This window comes from Hyperolius riggenbachi, chromosome 1, assembly GCF_040937935.1.
Source record: "Hyperolius riggenbachi isolate aHypRig1 chromosome 1, aHypRig1.pri, whole genome shotgun sequence".
In the NCBI taxonomy this organism is placed as follows: Eukaryota; Metazoa; Chordata; class Amphibia; order Anura; family Hyperoliidae; genus Hyperolius; species Hyperolius riggenbachi.
In genome coordinates, this window is record NC_090646.1 from 520,047,625 (window position 1) to 520,074,214 (window position 26,590).

The window sequence follows — 26,590 nt, forward strand, 5'->3', positions numbered from 1 at the left end:
CTGCAGGAAGAAACAGCCTGACACTTCAGTGGAAGATAGCTGCAGGGGGAAAGAAACACACAAATTATCTCTTGAGATTCAAAAGGAAGGGCGTATACAGCCTGCTTGTGTATGAATGTATTTTCTATGTGTGGACATACTGTACATCAACCTACTTCCTGTTTTGGTGGCCATTTTGTTTGTTTATAAACAAACTTTTTAAAACTGTTTTTAACCACCTTTAATGCGGCGAGGAGCGGCGAAATTGTGACAGAGGGTAATAGGAGATGTCCCCTAACGCACTGGTATGTTTACTTTTGTGCGATTTTAACAATACAGATTCTCTTTAAAATGAGAACCCCTCCTTTCCCCCTTAGAATTCACTAATTTCCTTGGTTTTTTTTAGGCAGCGTTCACACTATACATTGTACTGTATTTTGATAGGATTGCAATGCAATGGTGATGGAAAGTTGCATCGCATGTTAGAAATGTGATGCATACATTAAAAGGTATATTGATAGTTACCTGTCCTAGGGCATCCTCCAGTCCCATGAGGTCCACTTCTCCGGCCACTCCATTATATTTTAATCAGACTCAGACCTGGTAATCAGGCCGTCTGCGCAGCCGAAATCGTTTGGGAGTGTGGCAGCGTATGCACGGTAGCCCACAACTGGCCAGATTATGATTACTGGGGCCGATTAGAAGACGATGGAGCAGCCAGAGAGAACTGGGCTAAAGGAAACCCCAGGTAAGTATAAATATACCCATTCTCTTGATCTGCGGTACCCTTTGATGTACGGCATGCTATGTGTTATTCTGACAGTAACTGATGCACTCCTGATGTGCAAATGTGAAAATACTATTACAATATTACATTAATTTGTATTGTCCGCTGTGATGAAATCCACCAGAAGCAGTGGGAAAGGGCCCTTTAAGTAAACCAGAGATCAAAAGAACTGAAGATTTTTTTTTTACTTACCCGGGGCTTCCTCCAGCCCCAAAAGCTCGTCTGAGTCCCACACCGTCCTCCCGCGGTCTGTTGTCATTCAGCCGCGATCAGCCCTCAGTTGGTCCGGGTCTACTGCACATGTGCGGGAGCAGAGAGGGAGAAGTGGCTCTCAACCCTGAATGTCCCCCATTCCTCCCTCTGATGCAGCCAGTGGATGGGCAAATACCCATGTACGGTCTGTGCATCAGGGTGGGGGAGGCTTGCTAGCAGTGAACTGCTGTTTTAATGTAGGGCATAGCTCCAGGCTTCACTCCTCCCTCTGATTCAGTAGATATATTGTATATAAGGCTGTTTCTGAACGATCCGCTCAGTGGATTGAACTCAGCGGATGTTCAGAAACAGCCTTATCAGTCTGCCGACAGCGCATACACACGTGCTACTGTTGGCTGAACGTCCGCCCAGCGGGAGGGTCCGGCAGACCCGTCGTTTCTGGCGGTAGTGTGTGTGTATGCACCTTATATAGCTCAATTTGTAAAGATCATCAACATGGTTTGAAACTTTTACCACACAAATCCCATAGGGAACTCAACCCTCAGCGGATGCTTAGCCAACGATATCCATTTATTGGAGTGTTACAAGAGTATACACAGCATATCACAACCAGCACAACGTTTTGGGGCGAGGTGCCCTTTCTCAAGTGCTTATTGACTGGATTTTTGGAGGACTGGTGACCCTTCCTACCATAGGAACTCCCCACGATAGACTTATTGCCTGAAGCCCGCAGACACCCCTGTGCACGTTGTTGACTTGAAACTTTTACCCCCAGATACAGTGGGGTGTGAAAGTTTGGGCAACCTTGTTAATCGTCATGATTTTCCTGTATAAATCGTTGGTTGTTACGATATAAAATGTCAGTTAAATATATCATATAGGAGACACACACAGTGATATTTGCGAAGTGAAATTAAGTTTACTGGATTTACAGAAAGTGCCAAATAATTGTTTAAATAAAATTAGGCAGGTGCATAAATTCAGGCACTGTTGTCATTTTATTGATTCCACAAACTTTAGCACTAATTATTGGAACTCAAATTGGTTTTGGTAAGCTCAGTGACCCCTGACCTACATACACAGGTGAATCCAATTATGAGAAAGAGTATTTAAGGGGGTCAATTGTAAGTTTACCTCCTTTTTTAACTTCCTCTGAAGAGTAACAACATGGGGGACTCAAAACAACTCTTAAATGACCTAAAGACAAAGATTGTTCACCATCATGGTTTAGGGGAAGGATACAGAAAGCTGTTTCAGAGATTTCAGCTGTCTGTTTCCACAGTTAGGAACATACTGAGGAAATGAAAGACCACAGGCTCAGTTCAAGTTAAGACTTGAAGTGGCAGACCGAGAAAAATCTCAGATAGATAGACGTGACGAATGGTGAAAACAGTCAGAGTCAACCCACAGACCAGCACCAAAGACCTACAATATCATCTTGCTGCAGATGGAGTCACTGTGCATCGTACAACCAATCGGCGCACTTTACACAAGGAGATGCTGTAAGCGATAGTGATGCAGAGGAAGCCTTTTCTCCGTCCACAGCACAAACAGAGCCGTTTAGGCTGCTTACACACCAAGACGTTACAGGCGCACGTTAGTGCGCCTGTAACGCTCCCCCAACGCACAGCAATGTAACACAAGTGGGCTGTTCACACAGCCCACGTTGCGTTACATGTAATGCTGCACGTTCGGTGCAAAGTGCAGCATGCTACGGCGTTGGAGCGGCTATAGCCGCGTTAGAGTGTTTGCACATGCGCAGTGGGGGGCGGAGAGGAGGCGGGGAGAGCCAGCTACAGTAGCCGCGCACATGGCTACTTAATATTCACTGCACTGGCGGCAGCTGATTGGCCGGCGGGACCACGTGATGCGGAGTGTCTCGCTCCGCATCACGTGGTCCCGCTGGCCAATCAGCGCCACTCTGGGAGACATTATAGGAATCGAGCCGCCTAACGCGGCTCACTCTACCGTCGGCTTTTGCAGCACCATACGTTGTGTTAGGTGCACGTTATGCGACCTTAACGTGGCACCTAACACAACGTCTTGGTGTGCAAGAAGCCTTAAAGAGAATCTGTACTCTGAAATTCTTACAATAAAAAGCATACCATTCTATTCATTATGTGCTCCTGGTCCCCTCTGTGCTGTTTCTGCCATTCTCTGCTGCAAACCTGGCTTGTAATTGCCAGTTTTAGGCAGTGTTTACAAACAAACTAACCAGCTTCTAATAGGCTCAGCTAAGCAGAGTGTGTTAGTCACACAGAGCCTGCAGGGGGTGTGTACAGCTTCTAGCTAATCACAAGCAGCCCTGCACATTCCAGTCTGACTGCCTCAGCCTGACTGTGCCGACTATAGAGAGAAGATTAGATCATATAACAGAGATAACACAGCTACTGTGCAATTAGGAAAAGCTGCAGTAAGCCAGACCACATTAGAAAAGGCATAGGAACTTATAGCATAGAAGAAATAAAGATAAACAATTTGTTACAGAGTCTCTTTAAGGTACACTAAAGCACATTTGAACTAGCCAGCTTCCTTTTGGAATAAGGTGCTGTGGACTAATGAAACTAAAATTGAGTTATTTGGGCATAACAAGGGGCGTTATGGATGGAGGAAAAAGAACACAGCATTCCAAGAAAAACACCTGCTACCTACAGTAAAATAGGGTGGTGGTTCCATTATGCTGTGGGGCTGTGTGGCCAGTGCAGGGACTGGGAATCTTATCAAAGTTGAGGGACATATGTATTCCACTCAGTATCAGAAGATTCTGGAGACCAATGTCCAGGAGTCTGTGACAAAGCTGAAGCTGCGCCTGGCTGGATGTTTCAACAAGACAATGACCCTAAACACTGCTCAAAATCCACTAAGGCATTCATGTAGAGGAACAAGTACAATGGCTTCAATTCATCAAGGGCTGTTCGATAACAATAACCAGGTCCTTAAAATACCGCATTCGGTATTTTACACTTGTGTGTGCTAATTTATCAATATTTTCACACATGTGGTAGATGTTCGGTAAGTTACCAAAGAGGTCCGTGCAGTGAGGGCATTACAATAGTAAAGAGGTAGCACCGACATCCCTATAGATGTGCATGTTATACAGCCTCTGCTCTTGCTGAATCTGTTTCAGTAGTCTTAAAGCGGACCCAAACCAAACATTTTTTTAATTAAAAATATTTAGTTGCACCACTCTGACACATACAAAGATAAATAAACACTCCTTCAAACCTATGATCATTTCAGTGCATGCTTTTCACCCTTCTCTTTTCATAGCTAGGGTTATACAGGGGGCAGCCATTAGCAATTCCTCCATTGCCGGACACCATCTACTCCACCAGTTTGCCGGAAAAATCCCGGCAATTTGAAAGGAAGGGAGGGGTTCCTCCAATAAATGTAAAATATTTTATATTTGTCATCATGCAGCTGAAAAAAAGGCTGCTATTTATTATTATAATTTAGAAAACAGATTTTTTTTCTGAAATCTTGTATTTTTAATTTGGGTCCACTTTAACTTTCTATTTACTTGCCACAGCTTAGATGAACTGCCGAGAAACATTACACATGCCCTGTTTAGGTCATTTTGCTATGAGCTCCCACTTGCATCTCTGCATATTCAAACAGGCACTCAAGGGGTTACACTACCAAAGGGTGCGTGGAAAAAATCTTTTATTCTTTTCTCTCTGCTCGCTGCCTAGGGGGGGGGGGGGGGGGGGGGGGGTTTGTTCCATCCAAGAAGCCTGGCCAACCTATCAGCGGCACTTGCAGGGGACAGGGGACGTTTCTATTAGCTGCCTGCTCCTGTCAAACGTGGAGACATCCACACTGAAGGCATTCCAAGCTTGTTATCGACAGGGGAGAGCTGGAGATAATCACCGCACATGTTATGGAATGCTGTAACCTTGATGAATTGACATTTGCTGACATTTTACTGACATGTGTTGAGGTAATCACTGAACAAGTCGGTAATTTATCTCACTGCTCGGGAATGCCAGCTTTTCATGCAGTAACTGCTTTGATGAATTGACAATTTACTAAGTGTTCTGTAAAGTCAGTCAGCTGTTTTCAGCATTACCAAATGCGGTAATGCTTGATGAATTGAAGCCAATGTTCTGGAATGGCCATCTCAGTCCCTAGACCTGAATATAATTGAAAATCTGTGGTGTGAGTTAAGGTGGCCATACACTTGTTAGATTAGCAGAAGATAGATCATCAGATAGATTTCTGATCTATCTGATGTGTTTAGGAACATTTTTTACTAGGAAAAGATTTCCAATAGATTTCAGTTTGAAATCTATTGAAAATCGATCTGATGGCATTTTTTACCATCAGATTTCCATCAGGGCAATGCAAAATGATAAGCAATCTCAACAGATCGACCTAGATTTTCCAGCATGTCAGATCGATTGAAATCGACCGAAATTGGCCGCAAATCGATTGATTGGTCAATCGATTTGTAATCGATTTCGATCGATCGCCCACTAATCGGCGATTACCGCCGGCGTTTTGCGGGAGTGATTTTCCCCGCGATTAACACAGAAAAAATCACTGGACACTGCAGCGGTTTTGGAGCGATTGCGATTAGTGTGCTTTGCACGCTAATCACGATCGCAAATCGCCGCCGAACCGCAAACGCGGCAGTCAGAACACTGCCACTTGCTACTATGTGTAGCGGTTTTTGTAAATCCGCTAGCAGTTTGCCATGAGCGGGAATCGCGTGATTCCCGCTCAGGTGAGAACGTGCCCTTAAAGAGAGCTGTCAATGCTCGGAAGCTATCAAACCTGAATGAACTAGAGATGTTTTGTAAAGAGGAATGGTCCAAAATACCTTCAACCAGAATCCAGACTCTCATTGGAATCTACAGGAAGCGTTTAGAGGCTGTAATTTCTGCAAAAGGAGGATCTACAAAATATTGATTTCATTTCTTTTTTTGTGGTGCCCAAATGTATGCACCTGCCTAATTTTGTTTAAAGGAGTACTGTAGGGGGTTCAGGGGAAAATGAGTTGAACTTACCCGGGGCTTCTTATGGTCCCCCGCAGACATCCTGTGCCCGCGCAGCCACTCACCGATGCTCCGGCCCCGCCTCCGGTTCACGTCTGGAATTTCAGACTTTAAAGTCTGAAAACCACTGCGCCTGCGTTGCCGTGTCCTCTCTCCCACTGATGTCGCCAAGAGCGTACTGTGCAGGCACAGACCATACTGGGCTTGTGCTATACACTCCTTTTAAACAATTATTGCACACTTTCTGTAAATCCAATAAACTTTTCACTTCTAATATATCACTGTGTATGTCTACTATATGATATATTTAACTGACATTTTTTATCGTAACAACTAACGATTTATACAGGAAAATCATGACAATTAACAAGGTTGCCCAAACTTTCGCATCCCACTGTGGTTAACAGAAGAATGTTCCCCAAAGTCACAATTTTTCCTAACTAGCAACTTAGTTTCCAATGTACAACCTACATCCAAAATATGAGATTTCCCCTCATTGACTTTAAAATTAGATATATGACCAAATGCTTCTACAGTTTTTGAAGACCTTTTAGGGTCCGTTCACATCTAGAAGCGCAAAACGCCGGCGATTAATTTCGGGAGTGATTTTCCCGTGATTAACACGGAAAAAATCACTGGACACTGCTGCGGTTTTGGAGCGATAACGATTAGCGGTGCTATGCATGGTAATCGCGATCGCTAATCACCGGCAAACCGCTGCATGTAACATGTTTGCGGTTAACGATAACCGCAAACGCGGCAGTGGGACCACTGCTATGTGTTACATGTTGTTGCGTTTTTTTACGCGAGTGACCCAATTGGATTAGTCAGCAGCAGCATGTTTATAATCATTTTTACCTGTTATGAAGCGCACCATCTATTGTATACACCCTGGTACATATTGCCAGCGCAGTGATTTTTTTTTATTAAAGCCGTTAGGGCTGGGATCCACTAGGACATTTTTGGCAGCGTTTTGGGATCGCCGACAATTGCCGGCGATTCCCAAAAACGCAATGAAAGTGAGTGGGGTGAACCCAATTGCGATTGGGGGTAATCGCAATTGCAGGACATATAGCATTTTGAGCGCTCAATGCAAAGTATATAAGCGTTGCATAAATCGAAGAAGGACGTCTAATAAGCATAATAAAGTTTTTTTTTTCAAAAAATGTAAATCGTAATTCGGAAGTGCTGTACAGGTTACTGTACAGCGTGTCCAAGCGTCAGGAAATTGGGATTGCAAACGCCCTAAGAATCGCTACACAGCGCTGCAGTGATTTTAAAGGGCTGCAGCGATTCCTAGTGGGTTTCTGGGCTAACTCTGCCTAGGGAACCCTCTGGTCTTAAGGGACAACGGACGCGAGAGGGGTCTTTTTACTAATACCAGTTTCCTGGAGGTCCTGCTGATCTCTGCAGTAGTGTCTGGATCACACCAGAAACAAGCATGCAGCTAATTTGGCAGACTGACCATAATGTCAGAAACACCTGATCTGCTGCATGCTTGTTCAGGGCCTATGGCTGAAAGTATTAAAGGCAGATGATCAGCAGCACAGCCAGGCAACTGGTATTGCTTAAAAGGAAATACATATGGCAGCCATATATAGCAGCCTCCATATACCTCTCAATTCAGTTGTCCTTTAATCCGGCTCTAAGGAAGATACAAATGTCCAAACCAAGAACCTGTCATCTGATGCCTGAAATGCTGTCAGACAACCTATCCATGCAAAAACATTTCCTGAGCAGCCCATCTTAATGCCTGTCTGTAGATTGCGTAACGTTCAAAATAGCTGTATGATATCCAAATTCCATGTAAGAGACACAAGAAGATTGAATGGATAATGTATCCAATGTACATAACATCTGGTATTTCTGTTTGTTCAGAGTAAATTCTCTAGTGTCCAAATAACTATGGAGACCTGCTGTATTCCTAGAGAGCTGGGTGTGGCTGAAGGTGTCACTTGAACAGTGAAGATGGAAGCACAGAAAACAAATGAGTACAGTTCAGTATGTGCAATGCAGCTCCCAGATGGAAGGTAAGATTACTCGTTATTTGAAAGGAAAGGCCAAACTCCAATGCAGAATTATATAATTTGTATTGTAGATTAGAGACTCCCTCTAATAACGAGTTGGTCCACTTTTAGCTCTGATCACAGCTAATATTCTTCTTGGCATGAACTCAACAAGATGCTGATACCGTTGCTGAGGAATGTTGGCCCGTGCTGACATAATGGCAGCTCTAAGTTGGGTCAGATTGGATAGTGGCATTTCCAAGCTTTGACATGTCCTTTCGACTTCGTTCCACAAATGCTCAATAGAATTGAGGTCAGGGAACTGAACTGGCCTTGGAAGCAGATTAACCTCTGATTAATGTTCCTCAAACCAATATGAGACCAAGCTTCAACAATATGTGGTTTTGTTTAAAGCTTATTTATGTTCAGAATATTAATCAAAGCATAACCTAGGACTGATGGTATTAATTGGAAATAAATAAAAAATAATATTATCTACTCACTAGACTCCACCCAATTACTTGAATTCTAAAATAATTTGTTAACCCTGGTGTTTTTATACTGTTTATGCCAGTTTTATGACATTCTTTTGACAATATTAAAATTATTTTGCGGGGGTTTCTAGGAATAAGGAGTTCAATCACGAGACTGAAGCACATGGTAAGTGCAGAATAAATGCTATGAAGAGTTTGTAGCATAAACTAGAACTATCACAGCTGTAATGTTTTGTTTTTTTCTCCCAAAAGTAAGTCATAGTGTTTGTGGGCAAAAGAATGCAGAGAGGCAGTGCAGAACATTGGAAAGTGCCCCGACCACCTCACAAGTCAGGACAATACAAATCCCCACATCTATGAAGAATGCTACATTTCTTCAGGTATGCTTTTTTATTTCACTGTGTGCAAATGTATTAAGCTTTAAAATGTACTAAACACACACTGGAACTGCTCTCTCCAGGTATAGCATCAAAATGCATTATCTAATAGGTTAGTAATCACTAATCAGTGTGCTTTGATTTTACCTTTTTATTTGAAACAATACTTCTGCAGCTAAATATGCATCCTGCCCTAAATGTTAGATCACAGGTCCGAGAACAGGATCACCACCAGGCAACCTATGCAGGTGTCTAGGGCCTAGTGGGTGTCAAGGGGCCCACCTGCCACCTTCTTTGACCTCTCTCAACGTCAGCTTACTAAAAAGACCACAAGGGGCCCCAAATCTACTACCTTGCTTAGGGACCCATTACATCTTAAAGTGTACCAGAGACCAAAGCATTGAAAGAATCCATACATACCCAGGGCTTCCACCAGTCCCATAAGCACGTCTGAGTCCCTCGCCGTCCTCCCACGTTCTGCCGTTCAGCTGCAATCAGCCCCGGTAATTGGTTCAGTCGTGTCAGTCGGGGGTCTTCTGCACATGTGCCGACCTCCTGAGCATGCGCAGAAGAGATGTGTCATGTGCCTCTGAGCCAGCCAATCACAAAGAAGAAGGGAGAAGTGAAAAAGAAGGTACAGTATTCACAGTGGAGCATACTAAAGCTGACACAGTGCTTCCCTCCTGCTTAATACAGAAATAAACAGTTGTTGCATTGGGTAAAAAAAAAGGGGGGGGGGGCAGTCATAGCAAGTGTCATTCTGGTACTTTTTAACTTTGGAATGTAATGCTTAATTTAAGCATGTGCACATTACCATTACCCAACCTCTGTAATATATGGTCCATATGTTTCAGACTGCATTCATGTATTTGTATTCTAGCACCCAGATCTGACTATGGGACAGAAACTGTACTTGTGCAGCATTGCCAGAATCTACAGCACCAGTAACATGAGAGCTTTGATTGACCATCAGCTGAAGTCACGGATAAGATATGGTATGCCATATTAGAGCTTGTATTCTACTGAGCCATGTTTGTACCTTAGTGCAAGGATAGAAGATAAAATAGATTATAATTAGATAGTTACAGACATCTAATGTTGTATATATATATATATATATATATATATACACACTAGCTGATGGCCCCATGCTGCCGGGTATCAGATTGGCTGTGGCTCCACCCCCTTTTTTAAATTTGAACCCCAGCCACCCAATGACCAACAGTACCAGGTTTGAGGCTTGGCACATTAACAGTGCAGGAGTGGCAGCAATGAAATATTCCCCTTCAAAATCAATAGGTGAATTTTGATTGTCTTTTGTAGGCTCCATCCACTTTTCTGAATGTTAATCCCAGTCACTCGTTGACCAACTGTGCAAAGTTTGAGAACCTTGCCATTGGCAGTGTAAGAATGGCTGCAGTTTACATTTTTCTAGTGAAATTTATCTCTGCCCACTTTTTGGTTATGGGGGTAAAAAGTATCCTATATGTTATTCCAGGTATTGTACTATGTGTGTGCCAAATTTCATTCAAATCCATTCAGCCATTGTTGCGTGTTTGAGTAACAAACATACGAACTTTCACATTTATAATATTAGTGAATTACATTTTTACAATTTTGCTAAAATATCTTTTAGAAAGTGCTAATAGCTACCAGAAATGAACTTGTAGGAGAAGAAGTGATACATGACAAAGTGATCTTAAGCTGTAAATCTTAAGCTGGCCACTAACGGTCCAATTTCTAGCGAAAAATCGTTAGAGCGATCAGAAATTCTGATCGGATTGGTTGTAAATAATCTCCATTGGTGGACACAATCGATTATGAACGAGTGAAAAAAATGTCGCCCGAATGAATTTTCGTCGAACGAAAACTTGGATTTTTTTGATGGTCGTGATAGATAGGAAGCAATGATTGGTTAGTTGATGGTGTAGTGAACGATTTTTCGTCCAATCAGAATTTCTGATTGCTCGAACGATTTTTCGCTAGAAATTGGACCATTAGTGGCCAGCTTTAGATTGGCTAATCTCAATCAGGTGTCAATCCTGCCTCCCATGTAGCCTAAACCAGATAGCAGGAAGTGACCTGTAATTGTGACCACCCAGTCAAACACTTGCAAATGGATCATGTGTCAAATTTTGCTTCTAAAGATTCATTGTATCAGTGAAATCAAATAACTTGGCTTGCCTTTGGCAACAATTTTTAGAACCTTTGTTTATATTTTATGTTGGAGTGGAACAGGGCATTAAACAAAATAGTCCCATCCTACTGATGTCCCCACCCAGCACTTTCTTTACTTTCCTGCCCACAATGCTGTCTGCAGCACACCCTTCACCTCTCTGCAATTTTTGGCACCGGTCACCCAATATCTGCGTTCCAGAATTTCCAGCAAGCTGTTGTCCAATCACTAGGGATGCTGAGATGCAACCTCAGCATTTGGACAGAAGCTCAACTGGGCCACAAACACACGTGTATCAAAGACAGTAGATGGCAGCTGAGTAGTGCCGTAAGGACAAGTTACATGTCAATGTGCCTGTTAGTGATAATCAGCGAAGCAGTGTCAGTTTGAATATCAGTGGTGTCTTTACTGTCAGCAGGGCCAGCCTTAGGTTTCACAGCGCCCTTAGTGAAACCTAATTTTTGTGCCCTCCTTCATCCTCTTCCCCCGTGGGTGCACACACACACACAAGCATGCACGCACGCACTGCACACATACACATGCCCATATGCAATTTACCTATTCTCCTGAGTTACCTCCTAAGACTGTGGTTCTTAAACTTTTGGCGTGGTGACATCACGCCAAATGCTCAGATCTCCGTGACACGTCACATATGTATAATAGAAAAAATATGATTAATAACCATGACTGGATGGAAAGAGTGCATTATCCTGAATACACTTATTTACAATGAGAGCACAGCACCGACAATTTGCACCACACGTTATAGCTGTAGCCAGGTATAGGTGCCCCCAGTATAGGATCTAATGTGTAGGTGCCCTCAATATAGGTTGCCAAGCATAGGTGCCCCAAGTATAGGAAGTCAGTTGAAGGTCTCCATCCCCCCCATAGGTAGTAGCCAGGAGTAGGTGCCTCCAGTATAGGTAGCCAGGTGTTGGTGCCCTCAGTAAAGGTAGTCAGCTATAGGTGCCCCAGTATAGGAAATCAGGTGTAGGTGCCCTCAGTATAGGCAACCAGCTATAGGCGCCCCCTTGGAAGCCGGCGCCCTGAGCGACCGCTCCGGTCGCTCAGGTCAAAGGCCGGCTATGACTGTCAGTGACTTTCAGTCTCATAGTCGGTGACATAGTGGTCAAACTACAGTGGAGTCCCAGTCTTGTCAGTGGTCAAACTGCCGTCTCTATCGGTGCAGTCCTATGGTCTTGGTTTCTGTCTGTGGTGAGAGAGCAGTCAGAGTCTCTCTCACTGCTTAGTTGGTCTTGCAATGCTGCGGACACTAAATGGCACTCTCCTGTCTTGAGGACACACTATGAACGGAATTGCAAGGCAGGGGACAAATATGGTGGGGATTGCAGCAATCGGAAACACTACAAGGAGTCCTTCAAAGCAGGAAATGTATTGTGTATGGGGCATGGAAAGTTGGGACACATTTCAAATGGCGTTTGGTAATCTGGGACATAAAACAAGGGCAAAGAAAAGTTACGACACTATGGTAGCTCTAGGGAGCACAAGACATTTGTCAAATTCTAATTCATGTATGCGTATGTGCCAGATTATCTGAGAAAAGAAGGGCTGTCCAGCCCCTTCCCATCATTATGTAGGCTAAGAACAATTATGCCCTCCATGCCCACAAATTTTAACAGCAGTGATATAGTCAATGGCTGTGTCTGTACCACTGTAACTGATTAAAATATACGGTATCAATATTTTTATTCCTTGACAAAGCAATTAGTTGAGGGGCCCTTACATTAAAACATATTTTAACATTCTGATTAAACTGATCCCTCAACAGTGTAATGTAAGTAAAACTTAGAGACTTTTATCTGTAAATCTGAGATGGGCACACAAAAAGATTTTATACTTACACGGAGTGCCTCCATTCGGCCACAATCAATCCCAGTAACTGGCTCAGCTGTGCCATTCGTGCTCTTCTGCGCATGCACAGAAGAGCCTACTGGCATGACTGAGCAAGATATCCGGGACTGATACCAGGAAAACGGAGGCACTTGGGAGGACGGCGAGGGACACATCAGCGCTCATGAGGTTGGAGGAAGCCCTGGGTAAGTATCAAGTCTTAGTGTACCCATCTCAGGTGCACTTTAACTGTAACTGTTATGATTGGATCCTGGCCCAGTTCCGTGCATGAGCTGACCATGTATGTGCAATATATCAAACATCCTCCTCAGCTCTAGGCAGCAGTGATGCCTGTGTTTATTATATAAAGCTAACATTTCAGGATCTGTGTTCAGAAGGATGTAAGGATCTTCTGCAATGTGAATTGAATTGGGATATGGCAAAAATATATAGTATGTTTATCACATTATTTATTTTAAAGGAGCAAGGAAAGCACATCTAAACCACAAGACTTCGGGAAGAATACAAAGTGGAACTAAGGATCACCGTACAACAAGGTATAGAAAAGTATTGGACTAGAAAAAAAATCCTAGATAACATCATACTAAATTGGGAAGATCCCTCAATAATAACCCATATTTATAGCTAATGTATATTGGGAAACAGCCAAGGAGTAGGTTGCACCCACCACAGTGCAGCGTGCTTGGAGGTCCAACTCCCCTGCTCCCAGGGAGTGAAGCAATCAGGAAGATCTCTAAAGGCTAGTACACACTAGATATTTTGATTGGCCAATGATTGGTCAATTTTACCACCTCCATGTAGTATGAGGGCCAAACAGATTTTCTGTTCTATGCAGATTATATAGGTAAATGGTCATACTACATGTAGGTGGTAAAATTGACCAATGATTGGCCTATCAAAATTGCTAGTGTGTACTAGGCTTTAGATGACCCAGCACCGCCTAGTTTAAGCTCTTTTATTAATGTTTCATTAGTTGGAGCAGAACAAATGACAGCAAAAAAGCTAATACATCCATAAGGCAATGTTTCGAGAAGAGCCTTATGGATGTACAGTATAAGTCTTTTTGCTGTACTGTAATTTGTTCTGTTCCAACTAATGAAACTTAAATAAAAGAGCTTACAATGGAAGAAACAAGGCAGTGCAGGGTCATCTTATGCTGGAGATACACGGTACGTTTCTGTACCGTGTATCGACCAGCTGATCCGGGCAGCTGATAATATTCAGCTGGCCCGATCAAGCCGCTCGACTCCCGCCCGCTCAATCCCCGCCGGCGGACAATGGCAGGGAATCGAGCGCTGATAAGGAGGCGCCGGCGGGGATCGATCCGCCCGCGCAGACCGGCGGGGACGCGGCTGGGGTCGATCCGGCAGCTAATCGGCCGCTGAATTAACCCGTGTATTCCCAGCATTAGAGATCTTCCTAATAGCTAATTAATGTATGTTTTTAGCTAGAGGTCTGGAAAATTAGGAAGGTTTATGTTTAATGCCCGACCTGCCAAGTATGTTTTTTATACAGCTAATTTGTAATTATATTATTATTATAATTAATATGTTATTAGCTTTAGTGCTCAAAAAATTATATTGCAAAAACATTTTTTGTGCAATCCAGAAATGGGTGACTGAGCACAGGGCAGTTATGTAGACTGTTGGTGATATGGATCTGGCCAGCACTGATAGTTTACAGCCTAAATTTTGGATTTTTATGCGTAATTTTATATTTATAGCAGTCAATGTAATTGGTTAATTTTCACTGCATCTAAGATCTTCAAATAGAACAAATGTAATTGTGATTTACAGTGCTTAACATAATTGTATTTCTTTTTCTTTGCATATTTCCCTCCTGTTGGGTCACACATTAATCATTGCAGTGACACCAGAATTAAGTCATGCTTTTCTGGAATGGAAGATAAGTCAAGACTGAAAGGTAGTCAAAGTATCTCCACGTTACCAAAGAAAAAAAATAATATTTATCAAATCTTTATCTCTACATACACTTTTTATCAAAATGTATCACATACCTGCAATTATTCTGGTGATATTTTCAGATCAGTAGCTCTGTTTGATTTATTGTGAAAGTTGTCCTACTTTGCCCCGATAAGTCAAGTTCCAGATAAGTGAGAGCCATTGTAGAATCTGTGGCCAGGGGTACAAACTACGGTATATACTGTAATCAAAGAGCAATACAGAGCTGGGAGAATCTAACTTTTAAGCTTAACCCATAACAGGCAAGCAGACAGTCCACACATCTACATTTAAATTCTAAAAGTTGCTGGTGCTGGTACAACAAATGGATGTTTGAAAGGGTTATTGTCCAGAGAGGCAAAGGAATTCTCTCTCATAGCAGCTGTGGAAAGAGGAGGCATGGGGGTAGAAGATGTTGAGTGGCACAAAGTGACAGGGTTTGCCATATGTCTGCCCCTTTGAGGACTCTCCATTCCACTTGGAACATTGCTTCTAACTTGGATCCATGAACAGATCTACAAACCCCCCCCCCCTCCCCCGAACCATTAACACGTCCAGCAGCCTATCCACACACCAGCAGCATGCCCCTTGATCATGAGTAGTCATCAGAACTGGACAGCTGGCTGCATCATCTTCTCTTACTGGCACTATGCGACGTCTGAGTTGATGATATCACCGCAGACCAGTGGCGTACCTACCACAGGGCTGCAGGTGCTCACAGCCCCGGTGTAGCCATGGCTAGGGGTGCCACTGTGGTGCTCACCCACTGTGTTCTTCCACCTGGGACCTTTTTTCATAGTTCGGACAACATTCGGGAAAATAGCAGCAGGCAGTGCAGGGGACTGTACCACTTTCTGCACTAGATGTAGCACCCCTCCCCCTCTCTGTATTGTGGGCAACGTGTTTCCTTGCTTTCTGCACACAGCCTGCAGTGAGTGAATGTGCAAAGCAGTAGGGCGAGTAGAGAGAATGATTGCTGTGCTTCAGCTGGGACATTAGCACGGAGAGGTGGCAGGATGTGTTTAGTGCTTCAGAAGTTGCCTGTTATTAGTAGCCATGTGCACTGGCTGCTGTAATACCTGAGTGCCATGGATTATTTATCCTGATCAGAGTAATTAATCAATAATGCAGGGCAGTCTGCTGTTGCAGAAGCCAGTAATACAGGTGCTGAAAGCTGACTTCAGTAGTGAGCAGAGAAGCAAGATTCAGGCAATTCAGACTAGCTTGATTGCAGGTAATCTTATCTCTTTTCCCAGCTTCTCCTCCCACCCTGTTGGCTCCCGCCCCTCCCCCCCCCCCTTTCCTTTTTTCAAATTTCCGTGGCTTTTTTTAACAGCATGCCCTTGCCAAAGAACACTCCTGATGAGAGTCCTTCCTGCCATTTCTTCTCTCCCACCAGCCTTTCGGTCTTGTGCCTGTACCTCTTTAGCCCCCCCCCTCCTATGCACCCCCTTTTATGACTGTGCTCAGAAAAGCTCACAATGTAATCATACCATATTCATAGTCTAATGTCCTACCATATTATTATTGTGTATTTATATAGCACAGATACCTTCTGCAGCACTGTATACAGAGTTTCCTAACAGTTAGTCTGTAAATAACCAGCACTGGGTGTCAAATTCCCAAGGTACACCACTGCCGCAGACTACACTGCAGTCATCATACATACCTCCCAACTTTCTGAGATGAGAAAGAGGGACACTTAAACCACGCCATCTGCCACACCCCTGATCACACATACCATAAAGATTTCATAAGAAAAATATGTTATATAATTCAAACCACACTGGTCCTTTCTATCATAGTTCATTTTCCTTCATATTAACATTTTACAATCAGTAATATATTTAAAGGATGTGACTAAAGTTTAGAGTCAAACATTTTTTTGTAGAGAAATATATATATTTACATAGAAAGAGAAAAAAGAGATATCAGCAGCACCGCTACAGTGAAAAAGTTAGCTCTTTTATTAGTGCAATAAAATCATGTGGCAAAGATAGAGCTGGAGGCAACTACAGCCCGCTGTTTCGAAGCGACATGCTTCTCAAGTTGCAAGCTCATAATGACAAACAATGTTCTCATACCTTTTTAAATATGGCCACACATTCAAATGTCAGCCAATCCACAAATGAGACTTGAGAAGTGACCAATCAGAGCAGACCAAAGGAATAGAGGACCTGATGGGGAACTTCAGTACACAGGAAGTACGACCCACAAGTGACCTCACTGCAAGAAAACACTCCCATAAGAAAAACGGCTGCTAAGCCACACCCAAAACGGACCTGATGGGGAACTGCCATGTACGCGTAAAAATCACCTGATGTGTAAAAATGTACGCATAAACCCCAAACGCGAAAACGCATGAAAACAGTATGCTAAAGGCATCCACAATGAATGCCAACAAGAAAAGACGCGTAAAAAGCGTAAAAATATACGCAAAAAGTCTAGGAACGCGTGGAAGAATAACGCGTAAAAACCTCTGAATAAATGCTAACAAAGCGTACGCGTAAAAAGATGGGAGTGGCGTATAAACATACGCAAATAGTTAAAGTAAACTGTGTATAACACTACATGTAAAAAAATTACAAAAGACAAAAACCAGTAAAATATACATATGCAAAAATGTACAAATATTGATATGCTCCGATTGGTCACCGCTCATGCATAAACATAAAGAACCTTAATCACATAAGATATAGAAAGTACAGAACAACCTTAAGAAAATGTTATCTCAGAATATAAATACTAGATACATCCCATAAATTATTCCAAAAATTGCCGAAAACACCCCAAACCTATATTACTGGTCCTGATTGCCACCCAGATCCGAATCTTCTTATATACAAAACGATAAATCGTACTCCCTATTTAAACCTCCCCGACCTACAGTTCCTAAACGTCTAATCCATCCTGCTTCACATTTCAGAAATGTGAAGCAGGATGGATTAGACGTTTAGGAACTGTAGGTCGAGGAGGTTTAAATAGGGAGTACGATTTATCGTTTTGTATATAAGAAGATTCGGATCTGGGTGGCAATCAGGACCAGTAATATATATATATATAATGAGGAGATGTTAACCACTAATTCTTGCGTTGTCTCAACACTCTCTTCGAAGATTGTTGCACGTCTCTCTTGTTGCTGGAACCTCCGTCGGACCCTCCTGCCACCTCGTCGTTTTTTCGTTGTGTCGGACGAGGAGAGGCATCTCTAGAAGATGATTGACCCTCACTTGAAGATCCATTAGCGCCAGACATTTTCTTAAGGTTGTTCCTGTACTTTCTATATCTTATGTGATTAAGGTTCTTTATGTTTATGCATGAGCGGTGACCAATCAGAGCATATCAATATTTGTACATTTTTGCATATGTATATTTTACTGGTTTTTGTCTTTTGTAATTTTTTTACATGTAGTGTTATACACAGTTTACTTTAACTATTTGCGTATGTTTATACGCCACTCCCATCTTTTTACGCGTACGCTTTGTTAGCATTTATTCAGAGGTTTTTACGCGTTATTCTTCCACGCGTTCCTAGACTTTTTGCGTATATTTTTACGCTTTTTACGCGTCTTTTCTTGTTGGCATTCATTGTGGATGCCTTTAGCATACTGTTTTCATGCCTTTTCGCGTTTGGGGTTTATGCGTACATTTTTACGCATCAGGTGATTTTTACGCGTACATGGCAGTTCCCCATCAGGTCCGTTTTGGGTGTGGCTTAGCAGCCGTTTTTCTTATGGGAGTGTTTTCTTGCAGTGAGGTCACTTGTGGGTCGTACTTCCTGTGTACTGAAGTTCCCCATCAGGTCCTCTATTCCTTTGGTCACTTCTCAAGTCTCATTTGCGGATTGGCTGACATTTGAATGTGTGGCCATATTTAAGAAGGTATGAGAACATTGTTTGTCATTATGAGCTTGCAACTTGAAGAAGAAGCATGTCGCTTCGAAACAGCGGGCTGTAGTTGCCTCCAGCTCTATCTTTGCCACATGATTTTATTGCACTAATAAAAGAGCTAACTTTTTCACTGTAGCGGTGCTGCTGATATCTCTTTTTTTGCTATTTTTGAACTTGATGAGCAACAAGTTCTGATCAGCTATAGCACGCTTGTCTCCATTGAGAGTGCTGGGTCAAACCACTTGTTTGCATCACGACATTGCTCGAAAACCACTGGCACCATGGTTGACGTTGAGAAAAATACTGCTGATCTTACCTTTGCCTATACTGGTGATGAGGCTGCACGGATTATGACCAGAACTGAGGATACCACTTCATTCATCTCTCAGCCGGATGCTAAACCTCTTAAGAAGGACCTTGAATATTTAAAGCGACACCGCATAGACTTGGATCTACATGCGAAAGCTCTGGTGGAATACTTTCATGCTGGACGCATCCCTCGTCATGTTAGGGCCAATGTAGCCCCCCTGCTTTTTCCTAAAGATACGGCTTTTGTCAATATCTGGGAACGTATATGGAATAAAGCGAGCTTTGATGCCATGGTACATACTGTAGCCAGAATCAAACAGGAGTTACTAATTCTGGACACTAAGATTCAAAATGTCGAGGAAGAACTTGAGTTCTTGATGTCCGCAGAGGACCTCGATGCCTTTTTAGACCATTTGCAAACTAAAATGGATCTTTATCAAAAGAATGGCGAGGAAAATAAGCGGATGAAATTTCATCGAGACTCTAAAGATTACACCTCCGGATATGTATATGCCTGGCAAAAGTCATCTGGCTCACGCCGCAGACGTTTTCCTGGAAGTAAACCTCACAAGCCCAAGAGGCCGGGTCATCCAAGTGATGGTTCTCCTGCGTCTGGCGCTAATGGATCTTCAAGTGAGGGTCAATCATCTTCTAGAGATGCCTCTCCTCGTTCCGACACAACGAAAAAACGACGAGGTGGCAGGAGGGTCCGACGGAGGTTCCAGCAACAAGAGAGACGTGCAACAATCTTCGAAGAGAGTGTTGAGACAACGCAAGAATTAGTGGTTAACATCTCCTCATATTCCCTTACTGATAAAGAGACACGAGCCCTTAGTCATGGACTATCCTACTGTCCTACAAGATTACCCGATTTTTTTTAACTTGAACAGGAGTGTTTTCGATTTTTCAGATCTCTTAAATTGAAAGTATTTTTTTCTAATAATCCAATGCCGAGTAGATTCTCCCCAGCTGATGATGACTCCTTACATCTTCGAGACTTTGGTCTCAGGAACAAGAGTTAATTTATGCCACCGAGTAATCCTGTTGTGGAACTGTTTTCTAGGAATGTTATGGATGACCTTAGGAAGGTGGAACAAGATTTCAAGCAAAAACGGACTCAGGTTCACTTCAATATGAATAAACAGGAGAGAGAGGCATTGACAGCCTTACGACAAAATGATGCCGTCACCATCTGCGCTGCCGATAAAGGCGGTGCAGTGGTGGTGCTTGATACATCCTATTATCAAGAGGAGATATTGAACCAACTGGCCCAATCAGAGGTCTATTTGAAACTTGGTGGTGATCCTCTAGCCAATATTATTCGAAGAATAGATCACCTTCTTGATAAAGCTATCCAACAGGGTATTATTGATAGTGACCTGAGAAGATTTTTCAAAAAAGAGTATCCAGCTACTCCCACTTTCTATATTCTTCCTAAAATTCACAAGAATCCACGCCGGCCACCGGGGCGACCCATTGTGGCCGGCGTGGATTCTGTGTTTGTACCCTTAGCAGTTTTCTTGGATAAACTTCTTCAGCCTTTAGTTATTGGGCTGGATTCACATTTAAGGGATACTTCGATGTTTCTTAGTAGATTGAGTTCATTGGATGTTGGGGATGAGGATGTTCTTCTTGTTACGTTGGATGTTGAGAGCCTCTACACCTCCATCTCACATGATGGGGGTGTAGAGGCTGTCGATTGGTTTTTATTAACACATTCTGATTTACAGACTCCACATAGGAAGTTCGCGGTTGAATTATTCCGCATTATTCTTGAGGAGAACTATTTCTTCTTTGGCGGGAATTTTTACAAACAATTGAGAGGAACGGCAATGGGCTCTAACGTGGCCCCCTCCTACGCTAATCTTTTTATGGGCCTCTATGAAGAGGCATTTGTATACCAAAGTATGTATTTCCGCCGACACGTCTTGTGTTGGTGGCGATACATCGATGATGTATTTTGCGTATGGAGGGGGCCGCGGTCTGAGCTCGACCTGTTCATATGTGAGTTGAGTAGTAAATGTCCATCTATTAGATTGACTGCCCACTCGGATTTGGAGCGGGTTCCATTTCTGGATACTATGGTGATCCGTCAGGGTAACCATTTTATCACAGACCTTTACGTTAAATCTACTGACCGTAATTCCCTCTTAGAATTCTCCAGTTTCCACCCTCGTTCTGTGAGAGAACACATCCCACGAGGACAATTTGCGAGAATTTCAAAGATAGTTACTGACCAGGCTATGCGTGACCAACGACTCCAGGAGACTGTTACTAAATTCAAGCAACGAGGTTATCCTGACCATACCTTTAAAGACCGGGATAGTAGACCTAGACGCCAGCAGGGCCTTAGACTCCCCTTTGTTTCCACTTACAATGCCTGCAGTGCTCAGCTGGGGTCCATTGTACGGAAACATTGGGGCCTCTTACGCCAGTCCTTCCCACAAGTTCATGAGTTCAGATATCCCCCACTTCTGTCTTTTAAAAGACCTCCCACAATTAGAGACAAAATGGGACGAGACAAGTATGGGACAACACCTGTAGTTACTGACTCGGCGAGCAGATTTGGCACTTATCCATGTTTAAGTTGCCATGCTTGTAGCCATATTGTCAAAGGTGATAGCTTTAATCACCCATCTTTGGGAACTGAGTTTAAGATCCGTGGACGCTATTCTTGCGATTCAACATATGTAGTGTATCTTATTAAATGCCCTTGTGGCTTAGGTTATGTTGGCATGACGACACAATCTTTACGTGTACGTCTTTCATCTCACAAGTGTGCGATACGTGGTCAGAATCGAGAACAAGCAGTGTCGTCCCATTTTGTCGAGTCTCGACATTCAGTGTCACAACTTAGGATACAGGTCATAGATAGTGTACCTAGGACATTACGTGGTGGGGATAGGTTGAAAGCATTACTGAAATGTGAAGCAGGATGGATTAGACGTTTAGGAACTGTAGGTCGAGGAGGTTTAAATAGGGAGTACGATTTATCGTTTTGTATATAAGAAGATTCGGATCTGGGTGGCAATCAGGACAAGTAATATAGGTTTGGGGTGTTTTCGGCAATCTAGTATTTATATTCTGAGATAACATTTTCTTAAGGTTGTTCCTGTACTTTTCTATATCTTATGTGATTAAGGTTCTTTATGTTCATGCATGAGCGGTGACCAATCAGAGCATATCAATATTTGTACATTTTTGCATATGTATATTTTACTGGTTTTTGTCTTTTGTAATTTTTTTACATGTAGTGTTATACACAGTTTACTTTAACTATTTGCGTATGTTTATACGCCACTCCCATCTTTTTACGCGTACGCTTTGTTAGCATTTATTCAGAGGTTTTTACGCGTTATTCTTCCACGCGTTCCTAGACTTTTTGCGTATATTTTTACGCTTTTTACGCGTCTTTTCTTGTTGGCATTCATTGTGGATGCCTTTAGCATACTGTTTTCATGCCTTTTCGCGTTTGGGGTTTATGCGTACATTTTTACGCATCAGGTGATTTTTACGCGTACATGGCAGTCCCCATCAGGTCCGTTTTGGGTGTGGCTTAGCAGCCGTTTTTCTTATGGGAGTGTTTTCTTGCAGTGAGGTCACTTGTGGGTCGTACTTCCTGTGTACTGAAGTTCCCCATCAGGTCCTCTATTCCTTTGGTCTGCTCTGATTGGTCACTTCTCAAGTCTCATTTGTGGATTGGCTGACATTTGAATGTGTGGCCATATTTAAGAAGGTATGAGAACATTGTTTGTCATTATGAGCTTGCAACTTGAAGAAGAAGCATGTCGCTTCGAAACAGCGGGCTGTAGTTGCCTCCAGCTCTATCTTTGCCACATGATTTTATTGCACTAATAAAAGAGCTAACTTTTTCACTGTAGCGGTGCTGTTGATATCTCTTTTTTTGCTATTTTTGAACTTGATGAGCAACAAGTTCTGATCAGCTATAGCACGCTTGTCTCCATTGAGAGTGCTGGGTCAAACCACTTGTTTGCATAGAAAGAGAAACAAATGAGGAGGAAAGAGGGACAGGGCTCCCAAAGAGGGACAGTTGGGAGCTATGATCATATCTCCCCTCCGAATGGTCCATTTGGAATCCTGGCTCTGGTCAGTAGCAAGTTCATGGATGGAGAACGGGATAGGGCAGCAGTGATCAGAGTATGAATGATACTTCTACAGCGATGCTACATCTGATCTACATTGCCTGCAGATTGTTTTTTATTTTAGTTCAGCCCATGTCTGTTGTCTGTTTACATTATTGGAATGGAATCATATCATAGATCTTACACGCGTTACTGTTTGATCGGTCACCTAATGTTTAAAAGCTTAGTTGTTCATAAGCAGTGGTATCTGTATTGTCCATCCCGCCTTGACAATTGTTGGCTTTACTTTGCGCATGCAATAAATCACAGGTGTCAAACTCAAGACCCATGGGCCAAATGTGGCCCCCGAAACCTTCAAATGTGCATCATTGAAAGCAGTACACTGCATTCCCATACAGAGGATGACAGTGTTTCTGGTTGAAATATTGTCAGCTTTGACCTAGGTGCAGCAACAACCCATGGGACCCATTCTTGGATACCATGTCCCTTGGGTGGCTGGTAAAACACACCCACACCTACACTCCTGATCCACCTGACACCCTCTCCCCATATAGCGCAGTGGAGCAATGCAATATTTACCTGCTCCAGCACTGCATCGTGTCTCTTCTGTTCTTCCCGGCAGCTGCACATTCTATGGTTCCATACTTCCAGCTCCCAATCACAACATGCATTCAGAGCCAGAAATATGCAGCATAGAGCATGGGTCTGTCAGGAAGATTAGAGTAGACCAAAAGCAGCATTGGAGCTGGTAATTATTACACTGCTACTTTGCTGAATGAACACTAGGAATCCAGCGCAGGAGATTTGGGCGCAGCCAATGCCACCATAGACAGGAATTACGGTTATAGTGGCACACAGTAGAAGTTACTTTTAAAACAATGTAATTCGGCATCCAGCAATAGTTGGCAACCGAATTACATAATTCCCCACCATCCACGTGGGCCTGGAGGGGGAATAGTAATTAATGCCGCCGGGACTTGTGCAGCAGCAGGATAAGCCATATATTGGCTGTATCCTGCGCCGAAGTCTCCCGGTGGCGATTTCTCTCATAGGACTGCTGAAGACAGAGGAGCAGGTTCCCAGACCTTCCTTATAGTTATACCACTTAGTATGAGACTGTTCAGTGAAAGTTAAATTTGAATAATCACTTTGGTCCACGACTTATTCTTATGTAGACCAGAAAGCCTGATTTGTACAGCTGCATGTAAGCTAGCATGGGAAAATCCATATTGGTTTTACCTGACATTGAAATTTCAGCAAACTTACTTTGTTTTTGCTTTCTTGCAGACAAACAGCAAACCACAACTAAAACAGTGGTGTCCATCGAATCCACAACACAAAAGGTCAAGTCTATTTCCATGAAGGATGCCCTCAGTGATCACTGAAACTAATGGATAAGGATGAGAGTATAACAGTAACTGTTTTAAACACTCCGTGTAAAATTAAGATGATTGGTTCTGTCATGTAATTATGAATGACTTATGGCTTGTAGGGGTACTCTCTTCATCAGGTGTCTTCTTAAGTCACTATTGTGATGAGCTTGTGTCTTCTTAAGGTCCGTACACACGCCGGACTTTAGGCAACGACGGGTCCGTCGTTGCCTCCCGCTGGGTGGGCGTGCCAGCGACAGTCCGGCGTGTGTACGCTCTGTCGTCAGACTGATACGGCTGTTTCTGAGCGATCCGCCGGGCGGATCGCTCAGAAACAGCCGTATCAGTCTGACGACAGAGCGTACACACGCCGGACTGTCGCTGGCACGCCCACCCAGCGGGAGGCAACGACGGACCCGTCGTTGCCTAAAGTCCGGCGTGTGTACGGACCTTTACTCTTCTGAAATAATGCCTCCTTTTCACATAGCATTGTTATGTGTAACTGATGTAAACTGTTTTTTCCCTGCCATTTATTTTATTCAAAAAATCTGTCAAATTGTTTCTACACTGATTAAAACTCATTTGAGATACAACCTTTGAGTATTTCTACCTTTTATGAACATTGTTTACTTCCAATGATGTTGATAGTTTACATAGTTTTTTTTTTTGTGTTAATATTCATGACTTTTCTTTTGCTGCTTTTGTACTGAGTTAGTAAAAACTACATCTTGCAGATGGCTGCACAGCTCTGACAGGACATAGATTTCAACCAGCACGCCACATGGCTCACATTGATGTACAGGGTCAGGAACCAATAAAAACAGCTCCTGACTGCTGCACAGAACTCTGCCATCATAACGACAGCAGAGAGAGGGGCCTGCGGTGATGGGAGAACGGTGTGACCAGCGGGTATGTGCGGCGATTCTTGAAAGGGCCTGTTGGTGGTACCAGCAGTCTCTGATCCTTAAGGGGCCAGAGGCTGCTGACACATATTTCTTGTTGGGATGGGTGTTGATGAATTATCACTTGAAATCAGTAAACTGCAAGTGACAGGCACAAACTATAAAGAGTAATCAGCAGTGTTGAAAGGATCATCAGGTTACACCTGCCATTGGGGGACCTCATCCAGACTGAGGTCCGGGGCCAACAGGAGAATACTCGACTTTTGATTACTTTTTCAATTGTAAAATGATGAAAAAAGTTAATTTAAAGAGAAGATAAAAAATGTTCTCCTGGGAGATAAGAAAAAGTTAATTGCATACGGACCCAAGTGCCCCCAATGTTAGTGCTGTCTGCATGGCTGCTCTCTGCCCAAACCTGGTGGCAGAACTGTGGGGAGCCACATGAATCCATAAAGCCACTAATTGTTTCTAAAGGTATGTCTTTTTTTTACGTTCTTCTTTAAACTATATACTGGTGTTTTCGAAGATTATATGAACCTCCTCTGCGCTGCATATATCTATGATGTACAGGTCCTTCTCAAAAAATTAGCATATTGTGATAAAGTTCATCATTTTCTGTAATGTACTGATAAACATTAGACTTTCATATATTTTAGATTCATTACACACAACTGAAGAAGTAGTTCAAGCCTTTTATTGTTTTAACCACTTGAGGACCCACCCTTTACCCCCCCCCCCCCCCCTTAAGGACCAGCGCTGTTTGATGGGATCTGTGCTGGGTGGGCTCTGCAGCCCCCAGCACAGATCAGCGGGCACGCAGAGCGATCAGATCGCCCCCCTTTTTTCCCCCCTATGGGGATGATGTGCAGGGGGGGGTCTGATCGCTCCTGCCTGCAGGCATGTTGCGGGGGGGGGGGGGAGCACCTCAAAGCCCCCCTCCGCGGCGAAATTCCCCCCTCCCTCTCCTACCTGTCCCCTCCCCGGTGATCCGGGCTGCACAGGACGCTATCCGTCCTGTGCAGCCAGGGACAGGACGTCCCCTGTCACATGGCGGCGATCCCCGGCCGCTGATTGGCCGGGGATCGCCGATCTGCCTTACGGCGCTGCTGCGTAGCAGCGCCGTACAATGTAAACAAAGCGGATTATTTCCGCTT

The 26,590-nt window shown here is 43.3% G+C and overlaps 1 protein-coding gene across 3 annotated transcripts; it reads left to right on the forward strand.

Moving 5' to 3' along the window:
• Positions 1 to 267: 267 nt before the first annotated feature.
• Positions 268 to 24,711, forward strand: FAM216A (family with sequence similarity 216 member A). 3 transcript variants are annotated; one of them, XM_068271620.1, is made up of 8 exons: positions 268 to 727; positions 7,855 to 8,006; positions 8,608 to 8,642; positions 8,729 to 8,856; positions 9,734 to 9,848; positions 13,362 to 13,437; positions 14,769 to 14,824; positions 24,452 to 24,711. In XM_068271620.1, the coding sequence occupies exons 2-8, from the start codon at positions 7,945 to 7,947 to the stop codon at positions 24,547 to 24,549; spliced, it is 570 nt and encodes a 189-aa protein (XP_068127721.1). In that variant the 5' UTR covers positions 268 to 727; positions 7,855 to 7,944; the 3' UTR covers positions 24,550 to 24,711. The 3 variants fall into 3 exon arrangements, with proteins under 3 accessions (XP_068127721.1, XP_068127722.1, XP_068127723.1); XM_068271621.1 differs by having other exon boundaries at positions 7,905 to 8,006; XM_068271622.1 differs by lacking the exon at positions 268 to 727 and having other exon boundaries at positions 7,678 to 8,006.
• The last annotated feature ends 1,879 nt before the right edge of the window (positions 24,712 to 26,590 follow it).